A 22,246-nucleotide genomic window follows, 5' to 3' on the forward strand; every position below is an offset into this window, starting at 1 on the left:
AATATTCAAATGCAGTCTGGAAGGTAGTACAGGTTAATATAGTACACTGCCACAGGAATATCTATTCCTTGGTTCCACTTTTTCCCAAATAAAACTTCCTCCATCTCTGCTCGATGATTACTATATCATCAGGCTGTAGGTTAATGAAATAGTCTGAATTAGTTTGGAGACTGAGTCCACTGGTGAATCTTAGTATAGGGGTTTGGGGGGGCGGGAGGCCACTCAAAACTTAAAACTTGGGAAACTTGAAATATTCAGATTTTACAATCTTCTTCAAAAAGCCAGAAGGTATGGTGATATTGGGCCTATATCCCTTGTTGGGATCCATCTTTCCCCTTGATGGAAGGGGCTTGATGCACCTCCCCCAGCCCTGGGGAATGCGGCCCTGCTACTCCCTCTGGATTGGAATCCAGAGAAACCGGTTGGGCAAACAGCCCCCAACCCAACCCACGCTAGCCAGCCCCGGCGCCTACCATCCCCGTCCTGGTTCAGCACGCTCGAGTGACGTTAGCCCTTGGGGGTCAGGTGATACCTTTCAGCCTATCGACGTCCTGGCCAAACCCTTCCCTCGGAATCATCTCCCCTTATCCTTCTCTTAATAAAGTTAGTTCGCTTTAAGAAGCCAGCCCCGTTGCATATGTACGCCAGACTTCTAGCGTAAGGAGGTGAGCACATATCTGCGGCAGATCACGTGCGCGCCAGGTCAGAGCTATCTCCCCCGTTCCACTCTAGCTTATTTGCAGGTCAAATGACTAGGGGAGAGGGTGTGAAAGGGAGAGTGGAAAGGAATAAGTAAGAGTCCGAGCCGGGAGGGGCAAAAAAAGCCCAACAATCCCTAATGCCGTCTAAGAAGTCAGTAGGGGAACTTAAGGAATAATTGATACAGTATGAAAAATCCATTAGCAACAAGGGAGTGACCTGCTATGTGAACTGCACTGATAGGTCATATAATAGGAGAGCTAAAAATGACCTGGCATTGTAGGGTCAATTGAAGACTGAAAGAAGCAGTTTTGGTAAATGATGAAGGTAAAATTGTTATTAGAATAGGTTTGCTGGAGAACCAGTAGAGGTGAATTTCGGACCTTAAATTCAAAGAACTTTTTTTTCCTACTACTGTCATAGAGGTCTGATATCTGATAGAAAGAACTGTACAGAATTACTGATGCAAATGGTGGGTTTGGAGATATGAAAGCACCTGTGATACCATCACCAGAAAATTTTTTTAACTTACAGACCATTATTTTTTAAGTATTTTTGTTCCCAATTGGAATAAGGAGTTGGAAGTAGTGAGTGGCTGGGAGTGGGGTTGAGAAGATTTTACAATATAATAAATATTGATCTGCATGTTTGCTGATGAATTAATTTGTATAAATAGAAAGTTTTATGGCACAAGATGAGAATTTTGCCCAGATGATATCACTGAGTGGGAAAATAGGAACTCAAGCACACATAAAGTGATGGGCCTTAGATAGGAATCTATCTACGGTAACATCCTGGAAAGCAGATTATGTAGGTGTAAATGCCAATGGGTGGGTGGATATTGTGGAAAATCCTCTCCCGATTGCCTCATTTTCAGTGAAATTGGAAGCAAGGGGAGGAGATGGTAGATATTTGAGGAAAGTAGGCAAGATAAACTAGCTATAAAGGGAGATGGGAGATAAAATGGACAAAGATTACATGGTGAAACTACTAGGTAGCACTAAGGATGTTCTTGAAGTTCTTGATAATACATTTAAAGTAAAACAAGCAAATGTTATATGCTCTCCTTCTATCAAGATGCACTGCAGGGATATAGGCACACTGTGGATGGACTGATGGATTCAAATAGGTATACAGTAAATGACAGAGGGAAAAAAGAAGGGAAATTAGCTGGACATCTGTGTAGGATCAGTAACTTATTGGATATATGATACAGAAATAATGAGTTCAAAACAGTAGGAAGTGTTGGCAAGAGAGTAGAGTACATGAAATTAGATTACCATATATGTGATTGTTATATTTCCAGCCAAAAATGTTTCAGCTTCCATACTCATTACCTTTCTTCCTTGGCCCTTGTAAAGATTTTGAACTTGTAACCTGTGACACAGATGAAAACCTTAATTCTTATCAAAATAACCAGAAAACTGGAAGTCACCCATTTGTGTTAGAATACTAAAAGTATTATGAAACTACATAGCACATGCAAATAGCACTGTTCGCCAGTTCAACATTGACTATTTTAAATCAATACTTTTTGAATACTAGTACTGAGGCTTGAACTCAACATCTGGCACTCTTGGTTGGCTTTTTTACTTAAGGCTGGCACTTTGCCACTTGAGCCACACTTCCATTCGGGTTTTTTGTGGCTAATTGGAGATAAAAATTCCATGGACTTTTCTATCCTTAGGTCTCAGAGGCATCCTTAGGTCTTACAGGCATGAGACACCAGTGACAAGCTTCAATTCTTGTTTTGAAGTTCTAAAATATAATCCATTAATTTTATAAAGCAGAAAATTTAGCTAAACTGGAGTTGAAATTACATTACCAACATAACAATATAATGGCTACATTTCTATATTATATAGCTAATGTACAGTAGAACCGTTATATTTGTAAAATTGCAATCTTTCTAATTTACTGTTAATGAAATGAAAATAAAGGAAAATTATCACTTTGTTGTGATTTAAGGTTGCATGTCATTTCATAAACAAGCGTATTATAAGATGTGGGAAGTTGAAAAGTAATTTCAGTCAAGTTAGATGTGTGCTGTTTTATGCATAAATGCTACAAAAATATTGAAATCAGGAACTATTTCTTCAAACAAAAAAACAAGTGAAAAAAAAAATAATGAATTGTATTTCATCGCAGCCTACACAGACAGAGAAGACATCACTACAATCTCAAGACCCTGCTGTACAATCTTGATCTTTCCTGAGGTCAATTAATTCTGTATCATTCAGGCTTTCATTTTTCCAACAAGAAACTATCTGCTCTCCTGGAAATTGCTACCCAGGCAACTGACTTGTTGACACTTAACTTTTCAAGGATCAATAGTTAAGTTGGAATTGAATTATGAGAAATGTTCAGTGCCCTTGAAAATCTCTTAGTAACCATGTTGGGGAATAAGACAGGAGGGCTGAAGGTGATAAGAGCTATTTCTTTGTGCCTGAGGTACACTAGGACAATGCCTTTCATTCTAAAGACATGACTTTTCTTGCAAAAGTGAATCCTGTCGTACATAGTCAGTGATATTTGTTGCTTGAAATATAAAACTGTATTCATATCTGTTACATAGACATTTAAATACAAATTAATTTAAGAGCTAAGATTACTGTATTGTTATATTTCTTTTTTGTATTATGGCATATTTCAAACATACTCTAACATATAAAAGCCAATATAATGAACCCTCATACATCTGTAGTACAGATGCAAATATCAGAGTGGGGGTGTTGCTTAAGTGATAAAGTACTTGCCTTAGCAAGCACAAGGTCCTGAGTTCAGGACCCAACACTGCCAAAAAAGAAGGATGAGGAGAGAAAGAAAGAGTAAACACAGGGGTGAATTTGATCAAAGTACATCATATCAATGTATGCAAATATTCCAGTGAAAACCCTCGCTTCTTGAGCCTAAGCCTTTGCCTTTCTCTTCTGATTGATGTGTGAGTTCAGACCCACTGATTCAGTTGATGTCTAAAACTTATATAATGAAAGTCAATCTGATGTGCAGAAAAAAAGACCAATTATAGGAAGGAACTTTAGAAGCAATGGGAATTTCCACTATCTTGAGTATTCCTTTACCACCTGTGGCTTCTGTGCATGAACTAGTACAAGGCTTTGTTTAAAAGCAAGTAGAGAAAAAAAATAGAAAAATAAATAAATAAAAGCAAGTAGAGTTTCCACTGAGAGGGCCTAGTAGAAGCAGTAACTATCTAGTAACATCTCAATTTTGATCTCTAATATCATTGTCTCCTAAAAAGAATTAGGGTTCTTAGAAAAATGGCTTGCTTTTCATTTTAAATCTAGAACATTTTTCAATAATATGGTGATATACTTAACAAAGCAAAACAATCCCCATAATGATGAGGTTATTTCAAAGGAACAATTGAACTAATTTGAAAGAACTCCCAGTAAGCAAGTGTGAAAGAATTTGAGAAATAAAATACAGTCAAATTGTACTGCATATTACAAATATGTATGTATGAATACTGGTAGAAATAAATGATAGAATAAATAGGGGAAAACAGATAAATCTTCCATGCAGAAAAATTAGAAATAATTTATGTAGATGTGCTGCTGTGAGAGAGGTAGAGAATAACTTGCCCACCCATACATGTGAATTGTGAATAATGACTTTCTTCCAAAGACTACAGGGTAGAAAAAAAGGGGGGAGCAAGTTTACAGTGAAGAATGACAAACACTACCTCACATCAGGTGATAAGGTCAATATCAACAATAGTAAGTTATGCTGATTCCTTGTATCCTTGATATGATATGGAGAGAAAAGTATTTTATGTCTATGGTCTTTCTCTCCCAAACATATTATCCCGGTTTAACCACAAGAAAAAATAGTAGACACATCTCAATTGAGGCACATTCTGCAACCTATCTGATCAGTATACCTCAGATGTTCAAGGTTATCAAAAGCCAGAAAGGTCTGAGGAACTATCACAGTTGATAAAGAGCTTAAGGACAAATTAAATGATACCTTATATCCTGGATAGGGTCTTGAAATAGAAGAGGAATATTAAGAAAAAACTGAAGAAATCCAAGTAAGACATGGGCTTTGCAATAATTCTAGTAATCTAAAATTGCCCTAAAAGTTGGGCCTTTATTTAAAAATAAATAGGAGATTTTTAACTGGGCACTGGTCAAATGCCTCATGCTTATAAATCTAGCAGCTACTCAGAAGGCTGAGAGCTGAGGATTATAATTCAAAGCAGTGTGATTATGAAAGTACCTGATACTCTTATCTCCACCAAAAGGCTCAAGTGGTAGAAAACTAGCCTTGAGCAAGAAAGCTCAGAAACAGCACCCAGATCCAGAATTCAGGAAAATAGATTCCTATTACAATATATTTTAAGGACAAGTATATGTTCTTCAATAGAAAAATGAATGATTAAATCAAGGCACCAAAAAAATTTGAAGCAAACTATCAATAGAATGCGCAAACTATCAATCAACTGGGAAGTATTCCACTGTTTATTAAGAAATAAAAAATTCATAAAAATATAACTCTTCTTTTATTTTGTAAAATAATTAGAGAATTTCTGTAAATATATTTGTATAATTAATAGAACATAAAATGCTGGTAATGAGCATAGAAGTGGTTGCCATTGCCAAGAGTAGGTGAATGGATTACAGGGGGAAAAAAAGAGAGGTTAGCAACATTGAAGATACAAATAGGGCCAAGTCAGTAAACTATAATTAGTTCATTAAATCATTATAAGCTTATCACCTTTGTATAATTGGCTAACACTTTTAAAGTAAACTTTAAACTTCTGAGAACAAGCCAGCAGTGATGGCTCACGCCTGTAATCTGAGCTTCTCAGGAGGCTGAGATCTGAAGATCATGGTTCAAAGCCAGCTTGGGCAGGAAAATCCATGACACTCTTATCTCTAATTATCCACCAGAAAACCAGAAGTGACACTGTGGCTCAAGTGATAGAGCCCTGACCCTTGAGCTGAAGAGCTCAGGGACGGCACCCAGGCCCCGAGTTCAATCCCCAGGACTGGAAAACAAAAACAAAAAGAAACTTCTGAGAACAACATAGAAACCAAAAGCAAATCAAGAGTGGTAAAGGGAAAAAAATATATTTTTTCATGGGCAGATGGTAATGAGGACTGGGATTAAGCCAGATCTGTATAACTTATAATCAGAATGCTTTCTGTGGCTTTTAAATGTCCATAGTGATTTTTTTGTTCATTGTCTCTATGAAATGAAAGTGCTAATGCTAATAAAATTAAGCACAAAATTTCTTCTCAGGAAAAACATGAGAACTTGAGACCATTCTCACTTATTAATATACAAGTGAAAAAAATCGAAAGATCAGAATGCATAATGGAAAAATAAATGGAATCAAAACAATAATTGATGATTACAAAGTACAGGATTCAACTCAATTTATTTTGTATTTTCAGTTAGAATCTGAACAGTTCCTTTTGTTTCTGTGGTTGCTTACATTTCATAAAATTATCTTAATGACTTTGTGGAAAAATAAACATTAAAAAAGAAATGGAAAAGCAATTCTGTGCTGGTGTGTATGGAAGTGGAGGTGGACTTGCATTATGAAGAATCTTATTGTGCCCAAAGCTGCAATAATCAACTATAGGTAAAAGTGTTATGAAAATGTCTAAAAGTATCATCAAGGAAATAAAAGTAGAAAATATTAAAAAAAGAGAGGATGAAAACAAAAGAAGGAAAACATCCTGGAACAATATTGGACACTAAAGGTGAATTACATCTACTTTTATATTTTCCCAAAAGCTGTCCAAGAGCATATTTATCACTAACTATGTGATAAAAATTATCGCTGCTTTGGCCAACATCTTGTGGATTTTACCTACTTCAGACAGAAATTAAACTCATCATTTGTTCTCCCCACACCCCTTCTACACGTACACAAAGTGATTTTTAAGGCATCAAGAAAGTACTCTGTTTAGACAGCACCTTGTTCTTCTGGCCTTTAGAACAACGAGTCCTTGCCAAGGAGTTCCAAGGGCTTTTGATGAAGAAGTTGCATAGCTTTGGTGTCAAAGTCCACAGGAGAAAAGAATAAGAAGGGTTTGTGTTTCCAAGAAGTTAAAATCAAATAGTAGAGTGCAGCTCCCTGGTGAGCAAGGTCAGAGACTTTCAAAATGGCAGAATTGAAAGGTGACTTAAATGTCATCTCAGCTACCTCATACCTAATGCAGCATCTGAGATAAGAAATCCTAAATCCTAGCACTGCAATGCAAGGGGAAGGGAGGGAGAGCATATTGTGGAATCTCTAAAGACAAAACAGATTGCTTTCTGCTGTAAATTTCCTCCAAGCAAGAATTAGGTCTGATTGTCTTCCCAGTATAATACCCCCAAACTCCCAGTGACTGTATTCATAGAGTTCTATGCTAAATATTCAGATACAGAAAAGTCAAATGCTCTCATCGAATATTCTACAAAGACTATTACCAGTAGCTCATTTGCTAAGAAATCTCCCAGAAGCATCTGAAGCTATTTGCCACCACGAAAGGCTAGACCTTGGCTTGAAGGATTCTTGAGGTCATTTTCATGGCAAGATATCAAGATCATTGAGCCAACTGGCTCACTGGGAAAAATAATTGTTAATATGAGACCCTGGGGCAGGGGTGGAGTTGGGAAAGAAATGAGTCACAAAATTTTCTAAATTAAATAAGCACACACAGTACATGGGAATCCTACTTTATGACAATCTGATAAGAATTTGCTATGTAGCTCCAAATGATAATTAGAATCAAATTTACTGACGATCTCAAGTGCTGCAACCTTTCAAACAGTATCTGAGGTCAAAATGAATACCATGAAACTAAAACATGTGTTATTGGAAGGGTGAAGTCAAAGATAGTAGGGGCAGACAAATGAAAAGAGTAAGGAAGGGTAGATAAAGTTGTAACATTAAATGTATAGAGGTGAAAACTCAGCCAGGTAAGTTACTGGGATGGATGAGGTTGGGAGATATAGGGAAGAATGATGGGGGAAGTGTCATTGAACAAGATGTACCTTACTCATGAACTGGCCTCTTGAATTTAAACCCCTTTGTATAACTACTTAAAATAATTTAAAAAATGCAAACTCTCTCGTGTATAATAGGAGGCACATACCTACCAAAAGCAAAAAGCTTTGAGGGACTGAGCAAGATTTTCCCACCACACTCACCTTAAAACACAAGTGTAGAATCCACTGTCTTGGGCCTCAGCTGAGTGAAACCATATTGAGTCTTCCTCTTTGCTCATTCGGACCTCTGAGAAGATGATGGGCTCTTCCAAATCACCTTTGTTTTTGTACCACATAAGTCTGAGCCCATTACTCTGGGCCATGCTGTAGTTGGTACGGATGTAACTGTAGAACAGGGCACATTTCACTCTGACTGGTTCTCCTGCCAAAGCCATGTATGTCTTGAGATCCACTGACCAGTCAATACAGCCGTCCACTGCAAGAAAACCAGACAAGGCATGAGATGCAGAGAACCTGGTTGACAAGGATGGTTAAGGACAATGCATTGCCTCAGTGTCCTGAGGACTTTCTATGAGGCAGGTACTGACTCAACTGCTTTACATAGATTACTTGATTCAATCTTCCCAGGTACCCTATGGGTTAGTCCATTGACTTACTCTAGTAGGGAGATATCTCATTATAGCTCTGTGCCTCTGTTTTCCAAGTCCCTAGGTTGAGGTAGACAAGAACCTACAAGGAACTCTAGCACTCATGGCTATATTGCTGTCCTCAGATCCCACAGCCTGGTTTTACTTCCAGCCAAGTAGCCTGACAAGTGCATTGCTCCCAATAGCCAGGCAGTATTTCCTTTGTAGGATCCTATGAAATTGGACTGCTGAAATGACATTGATTGGTTGTTTTTTGGAGACTCAAATTGAGTATTTGGCAAGATCTCCTCAAAACAAATATTTTCCAGAGAACTTTGCACAGCCTAGAAGCAAGCCTGAGATTAATACTCTTATTCTTATTTTACAGGTGAAGACACTGAGAACTCAGAAAAATTAATGACCTGACCCAAAGTCACATAGCTAATAAATAATGAACAGTCAATCTCTGATTCCAGAGCATATCTTCTTAACTTCTATCTGTACTACTGAGACCTATAATTGTGATGATAGCCACTGGGTTATTGATTTGCCTTGGAGAGAGTAATGCTAGGGTTGGAACAGTAGTCACTGAAAGAGATTACTTGCTATCATACACAATGTCACTTTCCTATGATATGACCTGCTATTAATAACAGATTTCTTTTCATTCCCTAAAGCCACTCTCACTTTTTAGATGCTGTTTGCTTATAGGAATATAAGGCATTAACATCAGCTTTAATAAAAAAATATTATCATTAAAGAATGACACAACCCCAGGTGCCCTGGGCTCATGTCTATAATGCCAGTTACTTGGGAGACTGAGATTAGGAGGATCAGGCAGAAAAGTCTGTGAGACTCTATCTCGAATTAACCAGCAAAATGCTGAAGTAGAAACATGGCTTAAGTGATGGAACATCATCAGTGAGCAAGAAATGAAGAATGATGTGAGGCTGTGAGTTCAAGCCTCAGTACCAGCACCCTCCCCACTACAAAAGATATATTAAATAAATTCTTTGTTTTCCAGAAGGGTTAGAAATGAGATGTTGTGGATGGTTCAATATGCTAATCAATGGAATTAGCATAGATATTCTACTGCTGGTTGATTCTTTTCAAAGAATTTCAGCATATTTTACTACATTCTTGATTATTCTTTATTATGATAACTATTTCATAAAAATGCATAAACACTGTCATTTTAAAATTATATGTTTTGCTCATAATTTTGTGGAATGATCTGTTTCCTTTTTCAGATGTGGAGAACTTTGTAACCCAGTACATTTAATCTTTCACTTCAGTTGACAGGAAGCTCAGAGCTAAAGGCAAAGCTCAAGTGTAATAATGATCAGATCTCAGGCTTTCAGTTTCTTTATGACAAGAATAATTCAACTGGGGTTCAAGGACACCCAGGCGAAGGGTGTTGGCAAAACAATGTGCTTATTTTCACAGACATATTTCTTAAGGGAGATTTTGATCTTCCTCTGATCTTCGAAGGAGTCGATGGTCCAAGAACATACTTCAACTCCATGTTTTCTTTTTATTTTAATTATTATTAGTATTTTTTACAGTCTAGGGAATAAGCCTAGAGCCTGTGACATGTTAGGCTATTCTCTATCGCTGAGATCCAACCCCAGAGTACTTTCTCATCTCTTGTAAGTGGTCCTACTGCCTTGCTGCATATGGGCTTTTAATATAAACTGCTTTATTGTCTCATGTACTATCATGGATATTTACTAAAAATAAATACTAGATAAACAACTCTAATTAAGTTTTACTAAAGAGTATTTTAAACTTCTTTGAGGATTCAATGGTACTAGATTCACCATCTTCTTTTTCTTTTGTTGGTATCTCAGTTTATACTTAGGGCCTTGTGCTTGCCAAGCTTGCTTGCTTGGCTGGCGCTCTATCACTTGAAGCACATCTTTTGATGAGCATTGTTTACTGTGAATATTGGTTTAATAGACTGAACTAAATATATACTGATGACTGGTTACAGCTTAGGGATCTTTATATTCACTTCATAGTATTGGTGTCTTTACCTGTGATATTATTGTTTTAAAATCTTGGAAAGAATTTTAGTAATTACTTTTTCTGAATAATCTGAAATACTAGCCCATGTAGGTTAACAATTAAAAGACAGTGATATAACTTTTTTAGTAAATATATTTCCTCCAGGCTTTATTTTAAAGTTGGTTAACAGAAACCAAACAAACATTAAGATAATAAAATAGTGACTCATATTTCAATATTTTTCTTTCCAAAACCCTAAGATACACAGTAATGATTTTGTTTGTTTGTTGTTTTAGTGGTAGTACTGGGGCTTGCACTCTCACTTGCTTTTATGCTCAAAGCTGGTGCTCTTGGGCCATAGATCCACTTGTGGTTTGGGGGATGGTTAATTGTTAAGAATCTCACAGAATTGTCTGTCCAGGCTGGCTTTGAACCTTGATTCTCAGATCTCAGCTTCCTAAGTAGCTAGGATTACAGATGTGACGCACCATTTCCAGCCCAGTAATTCTTTTTTTAGGTCTATCATTCGGCTTCAATTCAGGGCCTGTGACTGTCCCTGAGCTTTTTCACTCAAAGCTAGCCCTCTGCCACTTTGAGTCACAGCTCCACTTCTGGTTTTCTGGTGGTTAATTGGAGATAAGAGTCTCACAGACTTTCCTGCCCAGGCTGCCAGGCTGGATCCTCAGATGTCAGCCTCTTGAGTAGCTAGTATTATAGGCATGGGCCACTGGTGCCTGACAGTAATTGCTTTTGAATTAACAAATTCAACATGGAAAATGGCTGCAAAGCCTAAAAGTAACTACTTAGGAGCATAAAAATTAATCTTTGACATCAGTCAAGGGACTGAAGAATCATGAGTTTGAAGACAGCCTAGACTACATAGAAAGTCTGTATCTCAATCAAATAAACAAAAATGAGAAACAGAAACTGTGAAACTTTGGGAATTGTCTTTACTTAGTTCCTCAAATTTTCTTTAGCCACCTCTTCTAATTTATCTGTTGCATAGTATGTATTTTTATCATTTGCAAGTGGTAGTTTGGCTCATAAGTAATGAGAAAAAACTTGGTATTGAAGAGAATCAAAACAATTCCTACACAGTCCCAACAATCATAGTTAACAGCACTGTATGACATGTATCATGTCATCTCAGGTGTCTTGAGTATTACCTGAGCCACAAGCACCTTATTACAATATACATATGGTTCATTTGCCCCCGTGCTTTGCAGATCAGAGTGGGAGTACAAAGTTATAAGGTAGTCTATAGACAGAGACCAAAATTCAATGAAAGAGAAAATAATTTATAACTTTGAGCCCCTTTGTTCTTCTCTTAGTATTATTCATAGTACATAGTTACACCATAAGACTGATCAAGATATCTAAGTGAATTTCCCCATAAAATAGACAAAAGCCATGATGCTCAGGATATGTGAAGGCCTACCCACTGCCAAATATTTTCCCACACCAAACTTTGGCCACTAGAAATATATTTCCATGAGCTAAGGTATTGTAGTCTTACATCTAAGGAACCTGAGCCTACTCCTAGATTGGAACAAGGTGGTATGATTTGTTTTTACTGCATTTCTATTCTTAGCAACCCAACTGCAGGCAAAGAATGAATGGAATAAGAACTGGTGAATTTATTTTTAGAGTTGAGAAGAGTGACACAACTAAGAAGTACAGACCTAGATAAGAGGCCTAGAAGGTCAGGTGTAAAGCCAGCAGGAAGCAATTGAACATCTCAAAGTTTAAGAGGGAGGAACTGTGGGATGTCAGCAGGTCACATAAAGGCAAGAAAAGTTGCACGATCACACACAAGTGAATTCTGCAAGTGTCACTAGATGTCATGAAGAGTTTATAATGATAATATATCATTCTTTCAGATCCTTTTTCATGTTGATTCTCCATACAAATTTGGCAAATAGCAGAATGAATAGATCTGTGGTATAGCTGATGAAGTTGTAGGTGATAGCCAGGCTGGTTATCTAGCAGGACTGAGAAGTCCACAGAGGAAGCAAATCTGCGAAGCTGACCTCATGAGCACAGTTCTCCAACTCATGGTGCTGCCAAGTTCTATTCTGCTCACAACTTCAATGGCAGCTGGCTAAGCAGGGGATACATACAAGGCTTCTGAGAAAAGTACTTCCCACATAGACTCACTTTGCTCTCTGATGATTTAATAAAGAGGCACGGAGGGAGACATTGTGTCCCCAAAATTGTGAAATTGGGCCACTGATAGAGCTCATTATAGAGTAAACATATTGAAAATAGGAGTGAGTGCATACCTCTGCTGCATAATTGCTCAATAGAATGACAAATATGCCTGTTAACGTTAAAAAATACTTCCTATTTCTACCTTCCCAATTTTTTCTGCTCACTCTTTAGTCTTATGGATAGATATTTGGATATTTTAAATGAACAATTGTGTTTCTTTATATTATGTCTGTTTTCTTGATTTAAATCTCTCTAAGTCTCCCAAATGTATTACTTTCTTTAATCTTACTGGCAGAAAATACTTTAATATTTAAGTTCTCCAAAACAATTATAATGGAATGGAGAAAGTTACTTTTTAAAAAGCAGGTCTCTATTTCTAGCATTTCCATTGCAATCTTCAAAACAAGTATGTGTGAATAGAGTGTGACATGAAGATTTAAAACAAGGAGTGTATATAGTGTGCATCTAAGAGCATGGCAACTTACAAGTGATTTGCTTTTATCACAGAAAATCCCTGCAGTGAAATTGACTACAGAGCTGATATTATTAACAACTAAAATACTATTTCAAAGGGAAAAATAATATTTAGTGAAGGAAACTTAATGTACAATTACTTTAGGAGAGTGAGGAAGAGAAAATAAGACTTATACTTCTGTACAGTATCAATTCTGGATTTTCTGCTCCTAGAAAGTGGAAATTATTTGTTAGAAAAAAATGGCTAATTTGTACATGCAAACTCCAGAAAATTTGATAAACTTATTGCAATTTAAGTACATTAACTGAGATGTACCTCTAAAATGGTTAGTATGTATTATTGATTAAAATTCTCTATTTATTAAGGCAGGTATGTGGGGGAAAATACATATCAACTCTATCCCAAGTCTAACTTATCAGTTCTGTTTGTAAATGAACAGGGCAATTATTGGGGGCAATTCATAAAAAGACCACAAGAGGGCGAGCTGCCCAAGTTTTTGTGAGGCACAGGTTTTCCCTGCCTAATTTCTTTTCTTTCTTTCTTTCTTTCTTTTTTTTTTTTAATTTTTATTGTCAAACTGATGTAAAGAGAGGTTACAGTTTCATACGTTAGGCATTGGATACATTTCTTGTACTGTTTTTACCTCCTCCCTCATACCTCCCTCCCTCCTCCCCCTTTCCCTTTCCCCCCCATGAGTTGTTCGGTTCATTTACACCAAACAGTTTTGCAAGTATTGCTTTTGTAGTTGTTTGTCTTTTTTACCCTGTGTCTCTCGATTTTGGTATTCCCTTTCGTTTCCGGGTTCAAATACCAGTATACACTGTTTCCAATATATTCAGATAAGATACAGAGATAGTGCAGGTACACCACAGGAAGGGGATACAAGATCATCAATAGTAGAAGCTACGGTTACACATTGAAAGTAGTTACAACAGTGATATAACAATCGTTTCCATAACATGGAGTTCATTTCACTTAGCATCATCTTATGTGTTCATAAGGGTATAGCTACTAGGCTCTTGTGATCTTCTGCTGTGACTTGCCTAAAGCTGTGCTAATTATTCCCTAAGAGGGAGACCATAGAGTCCATGTTTCTTTGGGTCTGGCTCACTTCTGGTCAACTGCTAGTTGCTGGGAAGGAATTTGCAGAATATCTGCCTCATCTATATGCACCATTGTAGATGATAGAACCAAAGATTGAGAACATAGATAGGATCTTTCTCAAATCGAGGACCCAGGCAACAACACACACACACACACACACACACACACACACACACACGAATGACTCATGACAGAAAAAATACAAAAGCAGCAGCCACAGAGATTCACTGTAGCTAGCTATCAACAGCTAGGAATTGTGCTAGGTCCTTTTTTGTTTGTATATACTTCTTATTTCAATCTCTGGAAACAGAGAGACTCACTATTCCCATTTCACAAAATTGAAAACAAAAGAATAGAGCTTAGGTATGTTGCTTGAGATGGGTCAAGTAGTCACAACGCATATACCCAAATTGGGTGTGTGTATTTTGGAATCCAAAATCTGTGTTATGTATTGTGTGTGTGTGTGTGTGTGTGTGTGTGTGTGTGTGTGTGTGTGTGTGTGTACACACATATGCCAGTACTATAGCTCGAATTGAATTCAGGCCCTCACACTGTGGTTCAAGGCTGGGACACTACATTTGAGCCACATCTCCACTTTTGGCTTATGCAGGTTAATTGGAAATAAGTACCTCTCAGATTTATCTGACAAGTCTGGCTTCAAACTGTGATCCTCTGAACTCAGCCTTCCTAGTAACTGGTATTACAAACATGAGCCACTACCATTCAGAACCTGGGTTCTTAATTTTTATTTTCTTCATATTCTGGCTCCTCTTCCTTTTCCGCCTTTTAGCTTGTGAGCTTGTAAAAGGTTGAAAGTTACTCACTAATGTTCAACTTATCCTATATGTTCCTTCAATTTATACCTTTCCAGTAGAATAGGTCTTTCCAGTTGACTAATATTTTATCTCCAAATAGTAACCATTGTAAGACTAGCAGTCATCAAGTAACACATACCAACCTGTTATTGTTATATGCAGTGTCTACAACATAATTATTAACCATCCATTTACTTTATGAGGTCTAAACTTTGGAATAATTTTTATCTGACCTTATTGTTTTTTTAAAGCTAAGCATCGAGACATCAGGTCATACCTGTGATCCTAAATACTCAGGAGACAAAGATATGAAGATGTTGGTTCAAAGTGAGCTAGTGCAGAAAAGTCTGTGAGGTTCTTATCTCAGTTTATCATAGAGGTAGAATTGAAACTATGGCTCAAGTGGTACAGTGTGAGCCTTGAGCAAAAAGCTGAAGGAGAGCACCCAGGCCCAGAATGGACACTAAATAAATAAATAAAAATAAAAGTTGAGTGCCTTCTATCTCCTTCATACTATTCCCACCTAAAGGCTACTTTCTTTCTATTAATACCGATCACAGTGGACTTGTGTCTGCCACCCATGGACATTCCTCAACATAGGAAGTAAGTAGCTTGTACTGTTGATGCTAGATATTTGCCTACTTGCTCCCAACCTAGAAATATGAAGACAATTGTTCATCATTTCTTTTTCAATAAAGTTCAGTATGTGGGAAAAAAATGCTGATGTCTAAATTTCATTTGTCCTTGAGGATCCATCAACAAAAAGAAGATTCATTGCTCTGGCTCTGTAAATACAATAAATGATTATTGCTTTGGGTTTTGAAAGCATTTTTGCATTTTTATGAATTAGATTATATGCCTACTTTTCACATTTTACCCCCTACTGTTTGTCAATGAGAAAGTTCTGCTGAAATGAAGTCCCTCATCTCATTTCAACATAGTCATTATGCTTAATAATGGGTTGACAACCATATTTATTTCCCTCTCATTACAAGATCTGTGCAATGATTTATCAAGATCATTTGTTTGATCTTTATCAATGAATGAGCCTCAGTAATAGTCTGGAGATGAAGTCACATGGAGGCATTACAACTAGCTCCTCAATTGGTTTCCTGAGGTCTGATGAGTCTTTCTGGGGAAATGGCCACTAGTTGGTGGCTCTCCTTAGATGCACTGATGTTGGTGGGAAAGCTAGGGCAGCAAACATGCCTATGGGAGACAGGCAGTCATCACTGCAGTAACCCCTGTAGCCTGCTTTCTGCTACCGCCTCAAATCCAGGATGCTTGGCAGTGAGTTTCTTTTCTCTGCCAAAAGTGCCTCGCCTTCCATGTTCCTTCACAAGCATTTAAGCCAAAAATATTGGGAGTCGTCCTCGAAGTTTGTCTTTCCCTTCTCACTGACCCCTCCCATAAGACATTATGTTCTGTCATTGCCAAACTTACTAAAATCTTCTCTGTATCCACAAAGATACTGAAGTATAGGCTCTCCTCATCATTCATTTCTTAAATATTAATTGATAAAACATTTTGAGGGATGAGTAGGGTGGCATCCAATCACAGGTACTTAGAAAAATCATGATTGAAGGCCAGCCCAGGAAAAACGAGATTCCCATCTTGACCGAAAAGCCTGGCATGATGGCCTGCATCTATAATCTCAGGTGAATGATATGCTTTGTTTAAAATTTACAGTATTAGTTTTTACGATTAAGGTCATAATTAAATGTTGTCATCAATCATAATCAATAACCATAATTGTGTTAGCTATTATATATAGGCTAAGAACTACAAGTGTTACAGAATTTATATCATTTCAATAATTACTAATATAATTAAGTTTATACATACTGTTAAGAAACTGTGGTGTTAATCAGGACAACTGAAGTAAAGCATTATTGCAGCTACTGTATCATATTTTTATTTTAAAAATCACAGTGAGTTAAGGAAGTGTCTCAGTAGTATTGTGACCAATCCTTAGCACTATAGTAAAAAATAAGCAAAAGCCCTGTAGTAACTACTCTCCTGACAAGCCTAGTGTCACTGTCTTTTCTACTCTGGGATATAGTATATTGTAATTACATAACATGGTAAATGTTACCACTGTGATTATTATTTCAGCACCTATCATAATAATGGATAAGAAAAATAATATTATTTATTCCTATCTGTGAAATACAGATGATTTTGCAACAGTGATAATTCCTATTATATTGCTATTACAATAATTAATATGATTTCTAAGATGCTTAGTATACATCTGAAAAAGGGGCATAATTATGAGGTCTTATAGATACTGCTATTATTTTATCTATGCTAAAACAATAATTGCAATTAATGCTACTGTGAGGAATGATAGTTCTTTATAATTTAGTTATAAATTCATACCTTAAAGGGTCTTTGTCAAGATTCAGTGACTTAGAACGAGGACATAGCATTAATAAAGACAATAGTGTTAATAATATTAATAATGGGTGAGGTTCTGAACTGCTTATTGTGGATCAGGCATTACTTTAAGTGCTTGACATGCATTGACTCAATGTTCACATCACCCTTATGAAATATGCATTATAGACAGTCCCAGTTTACATTTGTACAAATGGAGATAGAGCTAAATGTCTTACCCGAGGTTCTATAACTGGATTGAGTCCAGATTCTGTTCACTTAACCATTAATACTCTCATAAGAATGAGCTACACATAACTAACACGTTTTTTGTAATCCCAATTATAGCAATCTTACCATTGTGCTATATCAGAGAACAGAACTATCCCACTATCTCACCTCTAAAATGCTCGTGGGCACAGGCACTGACTGATGTTGGAGGTGCTGACATGGCAGTTCAGCTAGAGATGGAGAGATGGAGTGATCAGTTTACAAGGTTGTAGTAGGAACAAATCTCTCCCTCCTCTTGTCAGGAGACAACAAGGAAGTAGCTGAGGTCAAAGGCCCCATTATAATGTTGGTGCATGGCAAATACTTTCCAGAGATCCATGAATTGCCCAGTGTGGCTCTTAACTTCCTACTAGTCCAGGTTAACATTGAAAAAGGGAAAAAAGGAAAGATCCTATTCCTGTTGCACATAAATGAATAACAATAGCTCTTTTCTTTCTTTCTCCATGGTCCTCTTTACCTTATCTACCACTCTGCCCTCCTTACTAAAAGAAAGATATATCACCATAACAGCAGGTTGTTTGTGGCTGTTTATGTGGCTAGGATTTGACATCATAGGTGCTGCAATACTCCGAAACTAGACTCATCTAATCCAATATCTACTTGGATAAAATCCAGGTCAATTGATTTTGCCTATGAGATTGCTGAGTGAGTGGAGAAAGTCTTCTTCCCTAGGGGATGGAAGCATGAATGATGATGTTGCCTGAGTGAATGCAAAGTTGAGGGAAGGACACAGAGAGATTTCTTAATGTGTTAACAGGGTTACCAATGCCTCATAGGGAGAAATTGGAGCTAGGAATTTCCTCTACAAGTAGTAGGAGAGTGAAATTGAGACTTTTCAAAGAAAAAAAGAATCATTGGAAACTGCTTCCAACACTCAGAATTCAATATAGACCACCTGACCTCACTTTCACAGAGCTAGAAGCCTTCAGGAAAGAGCTTTATAAGCTAAAACACAGAGGTTTGCATGGGGACACCTACCAAGGCTAGGTTGTTATGATTACTTAGGTTCTACAAGGTAACTTTAAAAGTCACAGACCCCAGAATATCAGGGTTAGGATCATTAGCACAAAGATTTCCTTCTCCTCACTAAACCATAGACACTTAAACCCCTTGCTTTCCTGTTCCCTGGAAAACAAGAAGAAGATCACCAACAACAGCAACAACAACAAAAAAAACAACAACATCGTTCTAGAAAGTCAGTTAGATGACAGGGATCCCACTTTCTTACTTATATTCACTTTACTTCTAACTCAGATCCATCCAGTCCCCATTAATCTTACAGTTATTATTTACCACATGTCTAGGCAGTTTAGAATGACTCAATTGTGGATGAGTCTGGAGAGCCACTAGAGCTGTTCTCACCACATAGGCCTCAAGAAAATGTGGCATATATACACAATGGAATTCTACTCATCCATCAGAATAAATGATATTATACTATTCATAAGGAAGTGGAAAGACTTGAGGAAAAATATATGTTAAGTGAAGTAAACCAGACCCAGAGAAACAAAGATTGCATGGTTTCCTGTATTTGTGGTAGAGAGAATGTGCCTATAAATCTATAAGTAAACACAAGTGGGTGATATGCAAGTGGTTACAAATAAATTAACGGAAGCATAATAGATTCTATGGAAAGCTCAAATAGTATAATTCTTTTTTAAATTTTACTTTTTATTGTAAAGATGATGTACAAAGTGGTTACAGTTATACAAGTCAGGTAAATAAGCACATTTCTTTAGAAAGACTAAGTAAAAGCCCCAAAAAATAAGTACCAAGAAATGGATATTTGCAAGAGGGGGAACAAGGGAAGATGGGTACACAAATGGAAGGGCAATAGTTTGGAGAATGCAGTCAAGAATTCATTGTATATACCACAAAATTAAGAAAAATAAAGGAAAGGTGAAGTCAAATAGGGGTGAAGACATTAAAGAGATGACACAGATCAAGATGCACTGTACATATAAACTGCTTTGTTAAATGGAAAAAATCCAATACATACCCTAAAAAACATTAGAAAAGTAAAGGAAGGAGTGGGTAAGGAGGGTGGGGTGAGACTACTGAAAGGGGTGGCATTGATTGACTACACTGTACTCACAAACTGCTTGGCTTAATGGCTACTCTTTTGTACAACTACTTAAAGATAATCAAAATATTCAAATGGGTGAAGAATGCCCACTTAGATGGCCATCTGGGAAAGATGACTCTGCACATTGTATATAGGACACTTGGGAATGGAAGAATCTTAGGCCCCAGAACTCTCAATATCCCTTTGGCCCATTTCTTCCTTCTTACTTCACTAGTCACCACAGTTCACTGTATGGATCTCACAAATAAAACCTAGACCACAAATGATTATCGGATTACCATTACCAGATTATACTCAGCATCTTTTTCCCATACCCATCTCCAAGCCATCCTGCTGCTATCCCATACCCACCTCTACAGACAAAACATTAGCTTCACTTTGTTTTAGGTGAGAGTATGGACTCAGTGTTTGGATTCTGATGTAACTGGTGAAATAATGAGTCCTTCATCTGCAACAAATAGCACCTGTGTCTACTTCCTAGGGTTACTGTGATTTCATAACGAATACATGTCAGGCACTCAGCACAAACAGTAACTAACATCTAATAAGCACTCCCAGATTATTTACTGTTAATACTAATAACAGCAAATACAGTTTGACTTATAACTTAACAAAGATAATTCTTACCAGTAATATTACTTATAATATAGGGAATGGGGAATGTTGAGTGTTAGGAATGATCATTTAGATTATTGAAAACAATGCATAATGACAGTGGTGATAATTCCATTCATATTGCAAAGAATAAATTAGCTCATTATCCTAATAATCTCCCCTTAAGATGTTTAAATACTTTCATACACTTGTTTGTAATTTGTTTGCTCTCATCATCATATTTGCGTACTGTTTTCCAGCTGACAATGACAAGAGATTCAAAGGACTCCTTCCGTTTGTTTTCTCTTTGGAAGAAGTCAATATTATCAAGCTGTATGAAAGCTATTCACAACAAAGCAGCAGCTGTGACTGCATACTTTGTGTCCTTTATGACATTTGATTGCAATATCATGAGGTGGCTGAGAGAGGAGACCTGAGGTAGATCCCTATCTGGTGTTTGATGGCTTTCAAAGCTTCAGCACAAAAAGCTTGTTGCTCTTCCTGACTGCCTGGGACCATTATAGTTTACAGAAGAGAAAAAGCAGAAGCTACTAACTACTCCCCCCACTCCCATCCACAGTCTTATTCAGTGTGAGAGAAATTCAAAGGGTTCCTAGCCGAAGGGACTTTACCTGGTTTTACCTTACTTGTGTTACCTTGTAAGTTCTTTAGGAGTCTTACAGTTCTACTAAACTGGAGTGTCATATACTCTAGGAGGAGTCACAAACATCCTACAGAGATTCTATTGTTACATATCAATGAAGATCTTTTAATCTCATTAACTCATTACTTCCTATCCTGGATGTACAGGTGTAATGAGGAAGAAATGGAAAGTGTGTTTGGCCTTAGGTGGTATTTTAACCTTAGAAAGTTATATCACAATTAATTGTACAAAGGTTATATTAAAGAGTTGAAAGAATAATCTGAACTTATTTGGGTGGAGTCCAATTTTCTTATTTGTAAAATGGAAATACTAGCCTAGTTTATTGTATAGAGTTTTTGGAAACATTAAGGAGGAACTAAGCCTGAAGATGATCTGAAAAGAGGGATCTTTTAGTATGTCCTAACCACAGATCAGACATCCATGATGTTTAATTTGTGTATCAAATTTAATGGGCCATTGAATGTCTTATTGTTTGATCAAACATTATTCTGATTGTTTCTGTAAGCACATTTTGTAGAAGATTAAATGTCAGTCCGTATACCCAGTAAAGTGTATTGCTCTCACTATTCTGGGCTGATCTTATCCAACCAAGGAAAGATCTAAATGGTACACAAAGGGCTAAGTATAAGTGAATTCCTTCTGTCTGACTGACTAAGAAATGGATTGTTTCAGTCTTTTTACTTGAACTGACACCCAACACTTCTTTTGTTTTAAGTCCTTCCTGCATTCTGACAAACTCATACCAAGGATCATGGATATCCACTTGGGTGACCGCAGATCTTTCCAGTCTGCATACTTGAGAAATCATTACTTTCTAAATAAATCCTCACATCCTCATTTTCTCTCCTAAAGTATCTAATTATCTATCTATCTATCTATCTATCTATCTATCTATCTATTTATCTATCTATCTATCTATCTTGGTAGATTTATACATTTATCTCCTATTGGCTGTTTCTCTGAAAACACATGATTAATACAATGATATATACATTATATAATTTAATCCTTACTAATACCATAACACAAATTATTAATTCCCACATTTAAAGGAAGACACTAAATTTCATACAAGTTAAATTGTGATGCTCAGACAATTTCATATTATTGACCCACAGACAAAGATCACATATATTTCCTTGTTTGGATAAAATGACAAGGCTTCTAAGTGGGTGGCCATTCCAGGCATTACTGCCTACCATCAAAGCTGAAGAATCAAAGCACTGGCATCTCTTAATCTATCTTGAGAATACTTGTTGAGAAACTTGAGGTTAAAGTACTTAGATGACTTTATATGTTGGTTAGAGAAGCAGAAGAGGAAAAATA

General features: G+C 36.9%; 1 protein-coding gene across 1 annotated transcript in view; it reads right to left on the minus strand.

Annotated features, from left to right (window-relative positions):
• Il1rapl2 (interleukin 1 receptor accessory protein like 2) overlaps window positions 1-22,246 on the minus strand; it is a 1,034,445-nt gene that overhangs the window by 535,252 nt on the left and 476,947 nt on the right. The window contains exon 2 of the mRNA XM_048336557.1: window positions 7,870-8,143. Within this exon, the coding sequence (XP_048192514.1) occupies window positions 7,870-8,143 (274 nt within the window). The remainder of the gene's footprint in view (window positions 1-7,869; window positions 8,144-22,246) is intronic.

This window comes from Perognathus longimembris, chromosome 28, assembly GCF_023159225.1.
Source record: "Perognathus longimembris pacificus isolate PPM17 chromosome 28, ASM2315922v1, whole genome shotgun sequence".
NCBI classification, from domain to species: Eukaryota; Metazoa; Chordata; class Mammalia; order Rodentia; family Heteromyidae; genus Perognathus; species Perognathus longimembris.